The sequence below is a fragment of the Triturus cristatus genome, chromosome 8, assembly GCF_964204655.1.
Source record: "Triturus cristatus chromosome 8, aTriCri1.1, whole genome shotgun sequence".
NCBI lineage: Eukaryota > Metazoa > Chordata > Amphibia > Caudata > Salamandridae > Triturus > Triturus cristatus.
Window position 1 is genome coordinate 475,472,484 of NC_140591.1, and position 21,045 is coordinate 475,493,528.

General features: G+C 46.9%; 1 protein-coding gene across 1 annotated transcript in view; it reads left to right on the top strand.

The window, feature by feature from the left end:
• Positions 1–13,429: 13,429 nt before the first annotated feature.
• Positions 13,430–21,045, top strand: part of SUGT1 (SGT1 assembly cochaperone of MIS12 kinetochore complex) — a 205,121-nt gene continuing 197,505 nt past the window's right edge. Inside the window, exon 1 of the mRNA XM_085621970.1 lies at positions 13,430–13,574. Within this exon, the coding sequence (XP_085478096.1) occupies positions 13,555–13,574 (20 nt within the window). The 5' untranslated portion in view covers positions 13,430–13,554. The remainder of the gene's footprint in view (positions 13,575–21,045) is intronic.

Here is a 21,045-nt window from a genome sequence, read left to right on the forward strand (position 1 = left end):
AAGAGGCACCCACTGCTGGGCCTCCACCACGCCATCCACAATTGTCTGCCGCTGCCGAGCTCTTCTCCGCTCTGAGGCCTCCAGGCGCCGCGGATGTGCCAGATCGCGCCTTCGCAGTCTCACTCTCTCTCTTCACGGCTCGCCTCCATCACCGCCCTTGAATTGCACGATATTGGTGAGGGCCTCGCAAACTTTATGGGACCAATGGGGCAGGATTATTTCAGGAAATTATTCCGCGCTGCGGCAGCTCTCCTGAACTGCGTCCGCCATGTTGGACCGCTAGGCCACGCCCCACGACTGCTGTGTTTTCATGTTCTCACCACTTTGAATGTTGAATGATCATTTTTTTAAATAACGCTGGTGAAAACAAGCAATGTTCCACAATTTGGCAACATAGACTTACTTAGAGGTCATGTTGATGAGGTCTGGACAGAAAATCCTATGCAGGATTGTAGACTTCAATTAACACACTGACGGTTTCAAGATGAAACATGAACATTCGGGAAGTTAGAGCACAATTATAATTTGGGGCCATTTACATACTACTTGTAATGTTGTAGCTGGGCCGGGCACTAGGACCGGCACCAGGGATCTCAAAGTGGGAGGGGAATAGAAAGGGAACGGGGAGGAGTTAGAAAGAAGCAGGGAATGTACGAGTGAGGATGCTGTGTCAATAAAGCTCCCACTGAATAACTAACTAGTGTCATCTGTGTGCTGATTGCGACACTACAGCTGGCGATGAGGGGTTGTGGACCTTCGCTGCACTTACCTGGTGCAGTCGTACCCTGTGAAGCACTCCGTTACGTTGGAGCTGGGCTGTTTGCAACCTGTGGAGCCAACACCGGTCGCGTTGTGCCCCTGCTGTGCCTGCCGTCCTGCCAGACGCTCTGTTGCCCAGGAGCTGTGCTGGTTGCGACCCAGGAGTCCACCCCGGTCGCGTGTGTCTCCTGCGGTGTGCTGTTGCAGACGCGAGCTGGGAGCCCACCCCGGTCGCGCAGAATACGGGCTGGGTGGTGTCCGATGTGCTGTTCTGGCCATGAGCCTCGGCGGAGCTGTGAAAAGACGAGTCCTGAACCCGGTGACTGATTCCCCCACAAGCGCCGTTAGGTTTCAGTGCCTACCTGCTCCTGTGTAGTGAAGCCTCTGCATTTAGCTGTATTCTCGCGAGGAGCGAGCGCTCACCAGCGGCCATCTTGGGATCAGGCACCTCAGCCAATCCCATTCGAGGATTGCCCAGCGGCCATATTTAAGTCATGCAAGCGTCAGAATTGCATTCTATGACCCTCCAAATGCCTTCAAACTCCTGTGGTGGATTGTAATTATTGTAAGGTAAGCACGCTCCTGAGAAGGAAGTGTCACTCGTGTTGCACTCGTTAGGAGAAGATGGATTCTCTTTATCCATGAAACTGATTACACAAAAGAAGTTGTCCAAGGTCAATTTGATTTATTGAACCTGTTCTTCAAATGATAATATAGAATTGTAATCATTCTTATAAAATCAACTTGTTATCCGGATGCCCAATGCATTTCGGGCTGTTCAAGCCCTTCATCAGGGGTGACACTCTAGAGGAAAAAGGGGCAGGACTCAGTATCAATGTTCAAACATGTTGGTACAAATACTCCGAGTGAATAAGAAAGCAGGCGAAGTGTGAGAAGGTGATGTTGATAGAAAAGTCGAGAGAGGAGAAAATTGGTGAAGAAAGTCTCCAAGGAACAGCGTGGATAATGTGCTCGCGGTCACTTGTACAGTGAATGTAAAGTCAACTGAAAACGAGTGCAAGGGAGATAATGGTGCTCACAAGTGAACTACACGTCGGTGCATAAGCTGAAACATAAACTGAAAGAAGGTGAGTCGGTGGTAAAAAAACGTGGTGGCCAATGGGGCGTTTATGTGAGGGCTGGGACGTGAGAAGTCCTACGCAAATGTGCATGACGCTCTAAATCGAAAATGTCTTCACAAAAGAAATATTGACTATGAAAGATACACATTCAATCTAGCATCTCAAGAGAAAGATGAACCCATGAGCACATTCAGACGTTTGGCTCGTTACTGTGAATATGACTCTTTCACAACAGAAGATGCTCTTCGCCTGCGAATCATAGAAGGATGCCAGTCTGAGTCTTTACGTAGACGTCTATTGAAGAAAAGCTACTCTCTTGATGAGATTGAGATTGAAGAAATGACGCGGGTGATCAGGCGGAGGAACATGCAAAGTGAATGGAAGCGGGAAGAGGCGAAAAACGAGAACAGGCCTTTAGGCTCCAATCTCACAACAATGATAGGTCTACCCCTGCAAAACAACGATCATCGAGACCCAAAGTGCAGTCTCATCACACAAGCCGTCGTCGTAGTCACAGTCGGACTGACAAATGACAGGAGCGCCAACTTAAATGCTATCGCTGTGGATATAACTTCCCTCACACCGGAGCCGTGCCCTGCAGTAGGCCAAAGATGTAGGAAGTGTGGCCGGGACAATCACTTTGAAAACGTCTGCAGAGCACCTCACAAAGACACTCACAGAGATACGTACAGACAGTCCAGACAATCCTCTGTTCGACATCATGCCAAGACTGTGAGAGACCGCAGAGATTCTTCTACTTGCTCGTCAAGGTCCAGCCGCCAGTCTCACGGCACATACAACTCACGTCGATCACAATCTCGTGAGTCGAGGTCGCTGTCCCCAGTATCGCAAGACAGTGATGAATATGTCTGCATGGTTGCGGATCCTGACCGACTGAAGAAATACCAGTGACTACATATTCAAATGGACACTCACATGGCCAAGTTCGTATTGGATAGTGGGGCATCTCTCAACTATAATTCCGTTGCAGAATACAATCAAATGGATCCACAGCCACGCCTGCATAAAGCTGCTGTGCGGGTATATACATGGATGTCAAAGGAACCTCTCCCGTGTTTAGGACATTTTCAGACTTATCTCACATACAAGGACAGGACTATTCCCGCCCACATTCATGTAATTGACGGTCCTGAAGCAGATTATCTTCTCAGTTTGCCTACGGCGGAACGATTGCGACTTGTAGAAATACTATATTGAGTTGATGATGAATCTGATATAGTTCTCAAATTTCCAAAACTATTGAATGGACTCAGAAAAATGGCTCATTGTCTAGTTCGACTGCATATAAATGAACGAGTGACACCCATAGCACAACATCACAGGAAAATTCCATTTCACCTTCAAGAGTCCATGGAAGAGGAATTGCAGAATCTTCTAAGGGCTGATATCATCGAGAGAACATCAGGACCCACTCCCTGGGTCTCTCCAGTGGTCGTAGTACCGAAAAAGGGCTCGCCTGGCAAAGTGCGTCTCTGCGTGGATATGAGAGCACCCAACACAGCCATTGAGAGAGAGAGACACCCGGGACCTCACATCAGCGACATGATTGCGTCACTCAATGGGGCGAAAATATTCTCCAAATTAGACCTCAACAAGGGTTATCACCAGCAGGAACTTCATGAAAAATCGAGATACATCACCACATTCGCGACTCACCAAGGCCTGTTAAGATACAAAAGGTTCAGTTTTGGGATCTCATCTGCCGCTGAGATCTTTCAAGAGGCCATCAGGAAAGTAATCCATCATATTCCCAACGCTCTAAACTACAGTGATGACATTCTTGTATATGGAGCAGCGATGCAGGAACACGACAAGGCGCTACACCGAGTTTGTCATGCCCTACTGGAGGCTAACCTCACATTAAATAAAGACAAGTGTGAATTCCACAAATCGACATTTAAATTCTTTGAACACATTTTTTCAGGTGCAGGCATGAGACCGGATCCGGAAAAGATCGCAGCCTTAAATGATACTCCCAGACCGAGAGACGCTGGAGATGTGCGCTCTTTTCTAGGCATGGCAAGCTACTGTGCATGTTATATTAAAGATTACGCCACCATCAGTTATCCGCTGAGAAAGCTGACCAAACAGGGCCATCCATTCCAATGGACCACGAGATGTGATCAAGCTTTCCACGCGATCAATTCTTCAGAGGAGTCAGCCAACAACCTTGCTTATTTCAACCCTCGGCGAAAAACTGAAATAACTGTGGATGCGAGTCCTGTGGGACTTGGAGCCATATTAGCTCAATATGACAGGGAGGGTGATCAACGATACATCATAGCCTATGCAAGTCGGAGTCTCACGGACACAGAGAGAGCGTACTCTCAGCCCGAAAAGGAAAGCTTGGCGGTAGTCTGGGCCTGCGAACATTTCCACATCTTCATTTATGGAAAACACTTTACACTTATCACGGATCACCAGGCCCTGTTAACTATTTTTGGGAATCCCCGAGCCAAAATGCCACCCAGAATAGAGCGGTGGGGCATCCACCTTCAAGAATATACATATACTATCGTCCACAAACCCGGAAAAGCTGCAAATCCAGCTGACTATACGTCAAGGCATCCTAAAGCAACGTACAAATCAAATCCATTACTAGCGGAAGAGTACATTCATTTTGTGGTGGCCCAAGCCAAACCACCTGCAGTCCCTCTGGAGGCCATTCTGGATGCCACCAATGAGGATGTCACACTACAAAATGTGAAACAGCGCATCCAGACAAATAGCTGGAGACACCTAGAATAACCCGGACAAAATGAACAGGTTGACAGTCAGGAACTGTTCTTCTTTAGACACGTGAAGGACGAGCTGTCCATCACTTCCAATGGTCTTCTATTACGAGACAAACAGATCATCATTCCGAAACAACTGCGCCAAGGAGTCATCAACTTAGCACATGAAGGGCACAGAGGTGTCGTAGCCACGAAGAGAGCGCTGCGGGAGCGAGTCTGGTTCCCTACACTCAATCAGATGGTTGAACTCACCCTGAAAGACTGCCCACAGTGTTAGCTAGTAAGTTGAGAGGATCCACCTGCGCCTCTACAAATGTCAGAATTGCCGGATGGCGTCTGGCAACATGTTGCGGTAGATTTCTTTGGCCTGTTGCAATCTGGCAAGTATATCCTGGTCATAATGGACAAGTACTCACGTTTCCCAATTGCACACCTCATAGCATCCACCAAAGCTGCCACTACGATACCTGTGTTGGATGAGGTTTTTGGAGCATGGGGTATACCGAAGGTAGTGAAAACAGATAGTGGTCCACCGTTCAGTGGGCAAGACTTTGCTGCTTTTGCCAACCACCTGAATTTCAGACACAGGAAGATCACCCCGTTATGGCCACAGGCCAACGGAATGGTAGAAAGATTTATGGCCACTCACAAGAAAACCATTCAGCAAGCAGAACTTTCAAAGTGTGATGTTCAAGTGGCTTTAAATGAGGTGTTACGAGCCTATCGAACCATACCACCACAGGCAGATGTCCTGCAACCTTAATGTTGGATCGCAAAGTGAGTACGAGAATACTGGCCTGGGAAGACATCGCTAGTGGTATTCATCAAGACTCTGATCACGAAGAATTAGTAGCACGAGACAGACTGAAAAAGGAGAAGTGAAAAGCTGTGCAGTCATCCATCCAGGAAGGGGATTGTGTGCTGGTGAGGCAAGAACAGCGAAAAGCAGTGGGGCGCTAAGTGGCGCACATCCATGATGGCCGCACACCTGTGAGGCTTGGGCAGCCTGACGACCTCATCCAGCATTTATCCTGCTTTTCTGCCACATAAACAGTGCCGATTCACTACCTAATTGTTCCTCAACATCTCCACTACCGGACCGTGTGCATTTGCGGCTCCTCCTGGCTGCCTAAACCACCCTACTCCACCACCGGAGCGTGGCCCTGCGGCGTGGGTGGGATGCCGGGGGGAGCTGGGTGGCTGCCCGCGACACTCGAGTGCCCGGGATCCCCACGTGGTGGCAGGCCCTGCTCGGAAGATGCCACAGCGTTTGCTCCCATCACAGGCCTGAAAGGCGACTTCAGGACTTCCCCGTGCCCCACCGCTCCAGTGTATACTGAAGGGAAACCTGGCGATCGGTGAGTGACTCCCGCTACACCCGCTAGTATCTACCCGCTGCGGAGGGCCTGGTAATACATGGTGGGCTGTTCATCCTCCTCTGTCCCACGCCGTGTTCACCTTTGCTGAGCCTGCTGAGACCACCGCCTGGGTGAACCTGCACCTGTGGCCTTCTCCTCCCCTTGGCGGCTGACTGGGGGCGCCGTCAGGCGGTGGGGGTGACGGGACGGAGACACAGACCCGGACGCGACGAACGCCTACGGCCTGCAGCCAGTGGACTTGGCCCCCCCGAGCTCTGCCCGAGTGTCGACTGCGCTGGCGGGTGAGTGAGCTCCCATCGCCGAGTGGTACTGTGAGGCACGTGGCGACCATCTGTGACCTGGGGGCTGAGATCAACGAGAGAAAACTGGGCGCTGTGCTCCCCCCCTGCTAGTGGACTGAAACTCCTGCATAACGGGGTGGCCCGCATCTACGCACCGGTGGCGGGACTCCCCCCACTGCATGCCTACACACTGAACGGAGGCACTTGTGGTGCCTGGCTTCCTGTGGGTTAGCCATCTGGGCCTCAACACGACTGTGCTTCCTGTAGCCTAGTAGGAGCCCCCCATGCGTCTCTGCCGGTTGTGGTGCTGAGGGCCGCCCCGTTCACCACTGGCAGGCCGCGGGAGGCCACGCGCTGCCACGCTTTCATCACTACCCTGTGGGACTAGACCACCCGGCTCCAGAGCGCTGCACCCCCCCCACAACACTCCTACTACACCTCTTCTTCGCACAGTGCTGTGATAGTCACACAAACTGCCAGAATCCTTGACAGAACGACTGCCGCATGACATGGGGAAGCCAGATGGAAAGAAACCCCGCCTCACGTTCGACAACAAAAAAGCCACCACCAGGTCCACAGCAGCAGATCCTGACCAGGCGGAGATGGCTAAGGCCTCGGGCCCCGCTGTCCCATCTTCAACGGACGAGGTAAAAACCCTACTCCTGGCAGTCCAACATTGCCTTACTGATCTCTCGGGGAAGATGGACACCATGAACAACCGATTGGATTTCCTAGTCCAAAAGGTTGACAAACACGACGGCCAACTCAAGGAAACAGAGCGCTGTGTCTCTGACACTGAAGATGTCACGTCACAGATGCAGCAACAGCTCACACAAATGGACAAACTCCTCAAAGTAATTGCAGCCAAGAGCGAGGATATTGAAGCGCACAGTCACCGTAACAACATTCGCATCATTGGAATCCCCGAGAGCACCAATACGGGACGCATGGAGGACTACGTGAAGCGTCTCCTCACGACTTCCTTTGGTACGGAATCCTTCTCGCCGCAACTTGTGGTGGAGCATGCACACACGTCCCTCGGCCCTCGCTCGCCGCCAGGAGAGACCCCCCTGACCCATCATAGCCCAGCTTCTGAACAACCGGGACCGTGATACAGCGCTACGCCAGGCCCGCGACCAGAAACCGCTACAATTTGACGGCGTCACTTTCATCATCTACCCGGATTTCACTGTAGCAGTCCAGGAAGCGTGCTGGAAATTCATTCCCATCAAACAGAAGCTCCGCAAAGCACAAATTGAATACGCCCTCATGTACCCCGCACGCCTGCGGATCTCGAGCCATGGCAAACACGTTTTCTGCACGACGCCGCAACAGGCTGAAGACTTCCTGAAAACCACTCAACGCCGTTCACCAAGACAAGACCCGTCTTCTCTTCCTTCTACTCCACCACCGTGAAGGCCAAAGACGCATATGCTGCTGCGCTGCAGAGACCTGGGGTCGGCGACCTCACCCATCATGGACCCGGCGTGGTGGCGACACGTTCTGATCCTGGTCGCGCCACCTCCTGCAGACAGGACACTGCCCGGACTCCTGTTATGTGGGACTTTTCAATGCCTCAGAGAAGCATGGTCAGATAAGTTTCTGGGTTCAACTTTCGGGTCCTAGCAGTAGCGCACATGCAATTGTGACTGTTTGCAATTCTTATTAGGCAGATGCATACCCTATGTCGCCGGGTGCCCTTCCCCCCCACTGCAACCCCCCCACTTGTCACGCAGTGACACTTGGGGATACATAGCAGGATGAGGCTTGGGTAAGGGAAGGGTCGTGGCCCACCGGCGCCCCCCCACTATGGGAGATCCCCCACAATGGCCAAGTTCTTTATTGTTTATGTTTTTTCCTTTCTTAGTGCTCCAATGGACCCCTCTTGTCCTGCACAAGGGTTTGCACAGTTTAGTGGGACTGGGTGGGAGACTGTATGCCGGCACGTTTGGGGTGCTGTTGTGGGTGGGGAGGGAGTTGCTTGGTTACTGCACTGTTAGCACTGCTTGCGAATTGTCACTGAAAAGTACCACGAGGATAATGCTCTCTTTTGTTTACAGCTTTCACTGCACAGACATGCAATTAGGCGTTCACTCGCACAACTACTATGGCACAGACTACAACAGCGGCATCCCCTACTTTACTGACATACTTTGATTGTAATAGCAGCTCACGATAAACAACTACGCATCAAGATGCTGACATGAATCGTCCGGGGATTGCGGAAACCCAGAAAAAAGCATCAAATACTTGCCTATCTTGACCACCACCACATACAGGTAGCAATGCTGCAAGAAACGCACACGGACCGCCGCAACCACACATGCCTTGGAAGCAAATGGGCCTCTATCAGAGTCCAATCCTCATACTCGTCATACTCACGCTGCACGATCATACTCATCAAAAAGAACACACCCTTTATCCAACGTGGCGCGTATGGGGATCCTGCGGGCAGATATTGCCTCTTATGGGGCATTTTGGGCACACAATCTGTCACTCTAGCCTGCTGTTATGGCCCTATATACCGACGACCCCCAATTCTTCACCACCCTTTGGGGGCAGATACTGAAGGTCGGGGCTACACATGTCATCTGGGGTGGGGATTTCAACACGGATCTGTGACCCGCCTTGGACCGCTCCAACCCCCTCCCACACCACTACACGAACACCCAAGATACCCTCTCTGGACTATTCCTTGACCATGGACTGGTGGATGCGTGGAGACATGTACACCCACACGACAAAGAAGGCACGTACTTCACAGCCGCGCATAAGACATGGTCGAGACTAGACTATTGGGTTTGCTCCCGCGGGGTAGCCCCGTGGATACACTCTGTGGAACACCTACCCCGCACATATTCGGACCACGCGCCGGTATGCCTAGAGGTAGCCCCACCCAACCTCATTGCCACCCCTCGTTGCTGGAGACTCACACCGGAAGCACTACTAGATAGTGTCTTCCAAGCCGAAATCAAAGACGAAATCACGGACTTCTTTGCCAGAAATAAAGGGACGGTTACTCATGTCGGCACCATATGGGAGGCATTCAAAGCCACCACTAGAGGCTCCTGCATGGCGAAGAGCTTCGGGGTCCTCAAAGACATTCGAAGGAGCGTGCAACGCCTGGAGGACGAGATAAAACAGCTGGAAACAGCCAGGGTGGGCGGGAGGACTGGAATACAGCAGGCCACATTGAGGGAAAAACTTAAAGACTTCACCGACACTGCGGAGAGGGAAGTCAAGTTTAGAGGCAAATACTTATTAGCTCGCCGATACGGCGAGGGCGAAAGGCCCGGCTGATCACTGGCGAAAGACATTAAACAACCATGCTTCTCCAACTATATTATGGATGTGGTTGATGCACAAGGGGTGAGACACAGGGATAGCCTTGATATTTTAAACATCTTCACCACATTCTATGCGGAACTTTACAGCACTCGCCGCTCCTCCCCCCCCACTTCTCCCCATACCTACAAGATATTTACCTGGAATGGCTGGGAGACCACCACCGAGAGTTCCTATCGGCGCTGTTTGAGGATGATGAGTTCCGCGAGGCCATCATGCAAATGCAATCGGGTAAGGCACCAGGACCGGATGGCCTTCCCATAGAATTTTATAAAACATACATTAATCAGCTCAGAGGTGTTCCTGGAGGCTCACGAACTACAGCTATTGCCAGCCACTATGAGGTAGCATTAATAACAGCGCTGCTCAAGCCTGGCAAGCTCGCGGACTTGTGCGAATCTTATCGCCCCCTCTCACTCATAAACGTCGATGCCAAAATTCTTGCAAAGCTTATTGCAAATCACCTTGCCTTGCTAATGGATAAATTGCTTCTGCCAGACCAAGCTGGCTTCATTCCAGGCCGGGCGACGTCCCACAACCTCAGGACACTATTCTCAATCCTACAGGCGGTGGACCCGTCCCTCCCGATGGCTGCGGTTTTTCTAGATGCCACAAAGACATTCGACTCGGTCGAATGGGACTATCTCTTTACCATTCTGCAGTGTATGGGTCTACCGGTGAGCTTTATTGCATGGATTCGCCTACACTACACCTCCCCGACGGCAAGAGTACTCCTTAATATCCACACTTCCCACCCGTTCCCCGTGTCTCGTGGTACCCGCCAGGGGTGCCCACTGTAACCTCTCCTCTTCGCCCTTGCAATGGAGCCACTAGCAGCAAAAGTCTGACAGCACCACCATGATAGAGGTCTCCCCTGCCTTCTACGCCCCATCCTCATTTCGCTATATGCGGATGATGTCACCCTATATGTCAAAGACCCTCAACAAAACTTGAATCCACTGCTTCGTGAGTTTGTCTGGTTTGGCGGGCACTCTGGCATACATATCAATTGGACCAAATCCCAGATATTCCCCCTTACCTCAGTGGTCGCGCCATTCGCGCTGGACTACCCCTTGGAGTGGTGCTCTGGAGAGGTGATGTATCTGGGAATACAAATCTCGGCAGCCCGCGAGGAGCTCATGAGACTCAACTATGGATGTGCGATCGACCACATCTCGGGCTGCATAACCAGGTGGATTGCGCTCCCCCTGACGATGGCGGGCCGAATCTCACTTTTAAAATAGTCATACTCCCCAAATTCTTGTACTTGTTCCTCAATATTCCCTATGACCCCGGCCGTCAATTCTTTACATCCCTACGCTCTGAATTAATTCACTTAGTATGGGGTGGCAAGCAACCTCGCATATCGTGGGCTACCCTTATGAGACCCTACGCGCAGGGTGGATTTGATATCCCCAACTTTGAATTATATTATACATGTGCCCAGGCACACTATGCTCATTTCTGGTTTCACCCGCCCCGCTATACGGCCCACGTTGCCACGAACACTGGCTGGCCGACCCTCTAACACTGGAAGGGATCATACTATCTAAGGAAGGCACGCTGGGACCCCAGCCCTCTTCCGTCGACTGCACCCTCAAGGCCTGGGCCCAGATCACGGAGCGGGTACAGCTGCCCTGTCTCTACTCCCCCCTCCTCCCTCTCGTGTACCACCCAGACCTCTCTTTATTGCAAGAGGGATTATTTCGGAGGACAGCTACTGCTCGTCGTCTCAAATGTTGGGGGGACCTCTACCTTAATGACAAGTTCAGAACACTCCAACAGCTCGTCCCGGACCTGCCGCCCACCGTGATAGAAACCTTCCTTTATGCCAGGCTTCGACATGGGGTCAAGGAGTGTCCTCCAGCGTATCCCCTCAAACCTGCAGTGCTAGCTCCCCTGCATCAGGTCCTTCGCGCCCCAACTGCCTCACATCTCGTCTCTCAACTTTACCATAGCTTATATGTCGACATGGAGTACCCTAGTTGCCCAGCTAAACGTAAATGGGCGGCTGACCTGGGGTGTGACATTACGGACGAGCAATGGTCCTTTTGCTGCACTCAAACGTCCCAGATTTCTTCAAACTGCAGGCTGCGCATCCTTCATTATAAATTCCTCCAGCGGTGCTACCACACCCCGTGAAACTCCTCAGATTTGGTTTGCGGGACACGAGTAGGTGTGACAGATGTAGCATGGAAGCTGCAGATTTTCTTCATCTGGCCTGGGCCTGTGCTGAGGTACACACATACTGGCACCACGTCTTCGAGGCCTTCGACAGCATGTCCACCCATACCCTGCCTCGATCTCCTCTCACTGCACTTCTCGGCTACACCAAGCCAATACCCGCATCCCACCGCAAGATTGTCTTCTTTAGTCTCGTCCTGGCTAAATGCCGAGTGGCCTGTCGCTGGGGACGTGGCCGTGCCCCTAAATTTAAGGAGTGGCTTGATGACATGATTCGCTGGCAGGACCAAACCAATATCTATGCCGAACTTCTCCCATTACCTTCACGGCTGAGAGATATTTGGGGCCCACTAAGGGCGTACCTCCTTACTAACCCGGTGCAAACCCCCCAACCCACCCCCACTACACGCTCCTCCACCACTGCATGATCCCACCTGAATTCCCGTACATCCCTCTCCCCCACGCCCCTCCCCCCCCCCCCCGAGTGGGTTCATCTGCTGCCCGCACCACCAGGCGCGACCCCATGCATTCTCATGCCCCGACTAGTTGTTCCATAACCGTGACACTGCCATGATCCTACGCGGGCTAGTATTGCATGGTCTGTGCTTGTTTGTTTGCCTTTACATGCCATTCTCATTGCTGTTGCATCCAAATTATGACAACTGTCTGTGTACAATGCTATTGCTCTTTGAATTTCCTCTTTATCGACAATGAAATACCAATAAAAAGATTTAATTAAAAAAAAAAAAGAACAGCGAAAAGCAGACTGCCGATATCATCCTTGCCCACTGTTAGTAACAAAACAAAAAGGGACCATGATCATGGCCACGTCGGACAACAAGAGGATCACTAGGAATGTGGCGCACTTCTAGAAATACACGCCCACTGCCCGAGAAGCACTGACCGTGCCTGACAATACTCTGAACGAGAATGCACCTGAGTTAGCCAGCGATCATCGGACTTCCACCTCTCCTGGTGAAGAGGAGCAGGTGACTCAGGATGTAGCACACCGGCCGCAGCGAACTCATCGAAGACCCGTTCGCCTCATTGAAGAACTGTAACTATGTTGTTTTCGCTTATTGTTAATTTGACATGCACAGACACCTCTGAAATGTTTCAAGTTGTTTAAGAAGGGGGAGATGTAATGTTGTAGCTGGGCCAGGCATTAGGACCGGCACCAGGAAACTCAAAGTGGGAGGGGAATGGAAAAGGGAACGTACTGTATTTGTGTTGATTGTTTTATTTTCCACGTGGTTTATTTTCCACGTATTGAGATGTAGTCATTACCTAGCGGTTCATTCTTATTTGTAGCACCCCGGTCGTAGAATAAGTAACAATGGTCTACACAGGGCAGACAGTCGCCAACCTTCGTCAAAATTGATTTGATTGCACACGCAGGAGGTGCTGATCGATCCCAGCCTAAGTGCTGTACCTGTTTAAAATGTTGAGGGCTGCCAGTGATCTGCAGCGTATACAATCGGTTGGCACGTGAGGTTCTTTAGTCACGGAAATACACCACGATCGTACTACTTCTAGGAACAGTCACCCAGCAGCATCTCACCAAACCCTCATTGTCATAGTCCCTTTACAGCGGCTACAAAATTTACCTTTAGTAAGATGGCCGCTCCGGCGGATCCTGGAAGCCTCTGCCCCCCCCCCCTTTCTCCCGTCTGTCTCCGAGCTGCTCTGATTGGCTGCACTGCTCTAGCACTTCCGGCGTGTTTGCTGGTTGCAGTTGGGAAGGTCCAGAAGTTTCCTGGCAGTAGCGATGGCAGACGAGGCTTCCAGGTTAGTGTACGCTAAGTACTTCCTTGAAGGGCCTTCTTTCTGTTTCCCCAAGAGACACCATCTCAGGCCCAGTAGCGGCGATTACGTAATATATGGGTGTCAGCGAAACCTACATCCCACGCTAGATAGCAGTAAATAAGACCACTAACCAACCCCAGCACCTTGTATGTGCATTAAGCAGCACTAGTAGTTAACTAACAAAAGATACCGGTGAATAGTCCCCATTATCTAAAAAGTTAACACACACGAAACAGCATTGCAAGCAGAAGAATTGCCAGGCTCCCGTTGCTATCCCTTCTTAGCAACAGTCCACTGTTGACAGCATCAGCAACCTGCCCCATTTCCTCGTCAACAAGCTATTCGTATATGCGTGTTATTCTTTTTTTGACATATATGTCGTGCCAACCATCACTGTTGTTTGTTGCAGCTTTTTTCTCTATGTGACTTCGTTCTGATGCGGGAAGGCTATTGTGGGATAGAGTTAGGAATTGGGGAGTACATGTAGAAATAGAATGGTGGCATAGGTGGAATGTAGAATATAGAACTATGGGATCATGGTTATAGGGAGGTCGGTAGGTGGAAACAGTTGAGGGGTAGGCGGCAATGTAGTGGTGTAGCTAAGGGGCTGTAGTAAATTATATATTCCAGAAGACGGCTGAGAGTAATTAGGATATTTATTCCAATCGAAATTCACCCACGACCACGACGTCCTGCTGCCACGGATTCCAACATCAAACTGACATTGCTTGGAAAGCCAGTGGTCAGGGGACGCCGCGGAGCGTGGACACATTTTAAGAACAACATATTTACACCCGAGATGATCGCACGCGGATGCCTCACGAAAGACTCCACGCGCTGCGACCATCTCGGGCATATCAGTATGACATCACTACATCATCTTTCTCTTTAACAATTGATAAAAAGAATAACATGTTTGTTAAAATAGTAGTTTACATCAAGTAAAAATAAGAACACGACAAACTAAACAGTTTGCACAATAAAACTGAATAACCAAGAAAAGCTTTAAATCATTCTAAAATGTAATCTTTATATTTTTCTGGTAACCTTCTCATGCGAGTAGTGTTTTTCCTACTCATATCCACCTCTCTGTCACACATGTGTATAGTTGATGGTGCAACCGAAGAGTGTGTTTGAAGCGTATGCGAGGAAGGTGTGAGTAAATCCCCCGCACTTTGAGTTATTACAGGTTGAACATCTTGTAGCCAATTATATGGTTGTAAATGACCTGCATTAGACCCATGATGGTTGGAAATAATGTCAGCTTGAGTATTGGAAACCAACACCAAGTCTCTTTTACTCCACCAGCCTTTATTAAATAAAAAGGCTGAACCTTTAGAAACTTTGCATACTTTGACTGGACTAGAAAACCTAGAAGAGCCTTTCACCACTTTCTTGGGTTTTTTAATTAATACCCAATCACCAGGTTTCAATGAATCCCCACTAAAATGTTTTTTTGAATCAAAAAGGCTTTTCATCTTTTCTTGAGTATTCCTCACCCTGTTTCTGATTGCATCTACAGAATCCATTTTCCGTTCAGATTTATTGGATAACCAAGTGGGAAATAAATTTGAATGTACCATTCTACCTCTCAGTAGTGTGAAAGGTGCGACCCCAGTGGTGGAATGGGGCGTGGTGTTGTATGACCAGACCTTATCTCTCAAAAAATCATCAACATTCAATTTTGTAGCAATAGCAGTTTGTATGCCTTCCTTGATCAGCCTGTTTCCTCGTTCAACTAAACCATTTGAAGATGGAGAATAAAGTGTGACCTTTAAATGTAAGTTGATTGTAATATATTATTGTCTATGTGGTTGCTGTAACTTTATAGAACATAGTGATGTAAGCAAAATGTAGAATTCAGTCTGATTCTAGAATGTTGGGTGATGTTCTGATGAAGACTGAATTTCTAATGAGACTAGTCGTGGGTCATTTACTTCTGGGATAAACCTACATTAAATCTTCAAGAAATCCTGTTACACAGAAGGAACACCTGATGATATTGTAACTGATAATGGCTCTCATTTTACTGCTCCTGATTTTGAATTGTTTTTAAGTAAGTTAGACATCAAACATACTCTTGCTCCTCTGTATAGTCCTTCTACAAACGGATTGGTTGAGCGTGCCAACAGATTGTTAAAAGACGCTGTACAAACAGCTGTAAATAATGGATTAAACATTCCTTCTTTCTTATTCCTGAAAGTATGGAACTACAATACCACACCACACACTACTACAGGTGTTTCACCTTTCACGTTGTTAAGAGGCTGCATACCAACTTCTAAACTTAATCCTTCATGGTTACTGGAGAAATCTTCTCATGTTCCTCTTGATTTAAACAAAATTAGGGATCACGTAATTAAAAAACAAAACTGTTATAAACATGACTATGATAAACAATTCCATGTTATTGATAAACCTTTATTTCCTGGTGATTGGGTTTTGATTTGGAAACCCATTAAGGTTTCTAAAGGTCACTCAAAATTTTCATCTCCTGTTAAAGTTATACGAGTTTCTCGAATGTCTTCTCTTCTACAAGATAGAGGTTGGTGGAACAAAAATGCACTTATTAAAATTACCAACAAACAAGCTGCCATTATTTCGGAAAACAAAACTAACACTAATGTTACAGATAGTTCAGATCAAAATTGGTTTGGTGTCTGTGACAATATTCGTACTCCATCTGGGTCCTCTGGTCATTCATCTCATAGTAATTTGCATCAATTTGATAGAGGGGATTCTATGGTAACTTCATCTCATCCAGTATCTCCTTGTTTAACATCTGATAAAGGAGAAGGTGATGGTAGTGGTAGAAATCTTGCAGGGTCAAGATTACGAACAGCACCTATCCGTTTCCGTGATTATATCATGACTTAATTAATCATATTTTGTATTTACTTTTTGTTCTCAATGATATTTCTTTAGTGCATGGGTAAATTTCTGTTGGTGTAAAAGGGGAGGGTGTGTAGTAAGTTGATTGTAATATATTATTGTCTATGTGGTTGCTGTAACTTTATAGAACATAGTGATGTAAGCAAAATGTAGAATTCAGTCTGATTCTAGAATGTTGGGTGATGTTCTGATGAAGACTGAATTTCTAATGGGACTAGTCGTGAGTCATTTACTTCTGAAATAAACCTACATTTAAATCTTCAAGAAATCCTGTGTTCCTGAAAGTTATCTCTGCTCTAAACGTGAAGAGAGCTCACTACAGGGGCGCAGGGATGGTACGCCCCGGGTGGCACTGTTTTTGGGGGTGGCGGAGGTGAAGCAAGTCTTGTCTGTCGACTATCACATTCCCCCAGCCCCCTAGAACAAGTCAGCCACCAGAGCCCCCCCCCCACAAGTTGGATGATCAGCCCCCTGCCAACTAAAAAAAAAAAAATCAGTCGGATTTCATACTTCAACAGAGGATTCAACTAATTTTACATTATCTACAAGTACTGAGCTACTACCAGAAGGGGAGCAACGAAGGACAATTACGCTAATTTGTGAGTTTAGTTGGTTGTATTTCTTCCCCTGCGCTATAAAGCTTTGCTTACTTTTAAATTGACCCCAACTGCTGTGCCACTTAACAGTTTCACTGGCACAAGCGCTGTTTACCTTTGAATTGACTTCTGCTGTTCCGTGAGCAAATTCCCTGACGCACGGACCGCTCTTGGAAGACGCTTTTACTCATCTGCATTCTACCAATACAACGTGTGATGTCATAGCGCATAAACAACAAGGTCACGCAGCGCGATCCCGGCGGCCATTTTTATTTGCCAATTCTACAGATTTACAAACTTCCCATTTTACAAAGTGAACACATCGTTTACTACAGCGCTCCTATGAATTTCCTCACATTCTTGTGAATTTCACAGTTCATTTCTACTGGGTGTACTCTACATTACAGTAAGATTCTATTTCTACTTTTAAAAAAAATATTTTACATTTTACTTCAATTGTACTCCTCATTAATCCAATATGGATGGAGAATCCAATACAGCTTCCACAGCAAGTAATGTTGCACAGAATACAAGTGTTAGTATTACTCTAAGTAATCCTAAATAATTTTTAACTAATCCAGGAGAACCTATCGTAAATTGGCAAGAGTGGAAAGAATATTTTATTAATTATATTGCTACTCTTGAAGACAATGGTAGTGTCATGTCTCCAGAAAGGAAAAAGAGAATTTTAATGCATTGTTTAGGACCTGAAGGCCTCAGAGTTTATATTCAAATGCAGAAAATCGAAAGGAGCAGTGATTTTGATGTTTTCAAATGTGCACTAGCCGACCTAGACAACCATTATTCACCGATTGTATGTGCAGCAGTATCTAGACTCACGTTTTACAAACGTAAACAGGATACTAATGAATCTATTGAAGATTACGTGTCTGCTTTAAAAAATTTAGCTATCAAATGCAAATTTGGTTCTTAACATGACGATATGATCAGAGATCAAATTTTCATGTGTACTAAAAATAAAAGTATCCAAGACAAACTCTGGATTGAAGGAGATGCTTCTCTCAAATATATTATCATTTTGGTTAAGAAGGCAGAACTTTCTGAAAGATGCACGAAAGCAGTATCTCTTTCCAATGAAGCAGTCACTGTTAATAAGATCAGTGACAATAGAAAGGATAAAACTCCCACTTACATCAGCCAAGATCTTACCAAAATACCAATTGGAAACCATACCATAACTCTAATTTAAAAAAAGAAGAAAACACTTCTCAGTCTGGTTTCGTGTGCTACAGATGTGGAAGTACATCTCACACAGCAAGATTTGATAAATATCTCATCCTCGTTGCTAAATTGATGTAACATCCTTGAATAAATCCACTCGAAAGTAAATTAATAAGTAGGGTTCTTTATTACAGCCCCCCGCATGAAGGCACAGCACATCCAGTGTGAACAACCTCCACAGCAGAACTGCCGCAGAAAGGAATGTCACTACACAATACATTCCACAATTCTAGATTGTAAATCAGATTCTAATGCAATGAAATACAGCCTTCCTTAAAGCAACATACTACACATACTTAATTCATACAACGATTTGCCTATGCAGGTTAAAAATACAGCTAGTTTTCAACACTCTCTTATTTCTTAACAGAACCTGGGGGACCACCTAAACCACAGGATTTATAGTTGGACTTGTTTGAAGCGTATTTGGTAGTATTGGAGGTGGAGGATTGTTCAGATGAAAGACATTTGTTGTTATTGACACATAGGTTGGGTATATTGGATTACGAGAGTTACAACAAATTGCCTCCTGTAGAGGATGCAGGTGATATTGATATTTATCAGTATGCAGTCAAACAAATGCAGCAAAGATTTGGCAGGAAAATAAGTGTGGTCATGAAGCGATTTAAGTTCTATTCCAGAGCACAGAGGAAAAATGAAACTATAGTCAGTTTGTTGCTGCTTTAAGTTGTTTAGCGGTAACTTGTGAATTTGAACATATTTCGTATGGCCAGATGTCGAGGGATCAAATGCTCATGAAGACCAGCTCTGCAGATAATCCAAGAACAACTATGGTTGTGTGGGGAAATAACATCAAAAGCATAAGTTGATGCCGCAAAAAGTATTGAGGTCTCGGAGAAATGCATAAAAACTGTAAGGAATGGAAGGGTTGGCAATGCTTGTGTGCATGCTATTAGTGGAAGAAAGGATACAAAAAATGTAGAATGGGGGCGGTGAAGACAAATGAAGGAGGACTTATACCTGTTAAAGAAGTGTTGTATTTCAGATGCGCTTCTAGTAGCCATTTGGTTAATTGCAAAATGTGTCCGGCATTGAACAAAGTATGTAGCACCTGCAAGAAGAAAGGCCATTTTAGCAGAGTGAGTAAAAATGTGGGTAAGAAGGTAAATGAAATTGTGGAAGATGTTACAGATAAGTAGAGGAGTTTGCAAGGTACTGTGTTGTATCCATGATGAACAGGTGTCTGAGTGTAAGAAAGCTATGAAGTTACCCAAATGTGTGGTATATATTGATGGGGTACCCATTGAAACCATGCTAAACTCTTGTGCATGGTATACTATTGTGGGGAAAAAGTATGTTTGACAGGTTGAGGCCTGGCAGGGCATTGTGTGAGCCTGATGCTAGTCCAGGTAGCTATTCTGGTCATAAAATTTTAATGCAAGGTGTTATGTGGGCGGATATTGACTTTGGTTCCAAGAAATGCCATGGAAAAATGATTGTGGGTAAAAAAGGAGCCACAATCCTAGGGTGGCCACATATAATGGAACTAGGGATGGAAATCTATCGATGTGTCAATCCGCCTGTATTTTCTGTCCATAAGAAGGAGTTAGATTGAAAGAAAATTACAAATGTTCCATTACAAAATAGAATAAGCACCTGGCAAAAAATAATACTACAGCTTATGGATTATTGAGATTACCAAGTGACCGCATAGACGAATGTGTAATGAATGATGGTGAGTGTGAGGTTGCGTTTACCTTTGACGACGTTATCGGGTGTGGAGACAAAACCAATAGATGAAAGCAAGACCTAACAGAAACGGTGTGGACTCAAGAAATGGAGAAAGATGTGACACTGGAAACTGTGAAAGCGCATATGTTGGGAGGTTGGCCTAGAGAAGGGCAATTGCGGGTCGAATGTAGTGCATTTTGGAAGATCAGGGATGAACTTTCGGTGTGTAAGGGGATAATTTTGAGAGGGTGCAAAATTGTACCACCATGTTAAGTGCTTGATTGTATTATAAAACTTGGACTTGAGGGGCATGGGGAATGTCAAGTACAAGGAGGAAAATCAAGGAACATTTTTGGTGGTCAGGGTTAGATACCATGGTGGACCGTTGGGTTAGAAATTGCAAGGCTTGTAGTGCAACTGACAAGGTGGCCAAACCCTTCAATATTCCTTTAACAACGGTAAAATTACCAGATGGTCCGCGGCAGAAATTGGCTATTGACTTCATGGTCCCTTTTCTATGGTGTCATCAATAAATAATGTATGCCATAGTACTTTTGACTATTGCTCTAAATGGCAAGAAGTGAGGATGGTGAGTAATTTAACAACGGACGTGGCAATAGAATTTCTTGAAGATTTGGTTGCATGAGAAGGTATTTCTGAAGTATTGATCTTGGATAATCAGTGCAACTTACATCTGACAAAATGCAAGTGTTCCTGAAGGATTCTGAAATAAAACATGTGAGATCATCATTGTATCGCCCAGAAGAAAATGGTCAGGTAGAACGATTTAATAGGGTGGTAAAGGAAGCCAGCCAGCTAGCTATTAAATCTGATTTGCCATGAAAAAAATCACTGCTGTAAAGATTTTTGTCATTCAAAATGCTGTTTGAATTAAGGGGAAGGAAACTGTCTACTAAATTGGTTCCAAGATGGTTGAAGCGGAAAAATGGTAAATTAATTGGGATGGAACCAGACCAAGATATGAGAAGGAAGATGGAGTCATTACAAGAATGTACTAAACTTGGATTTTT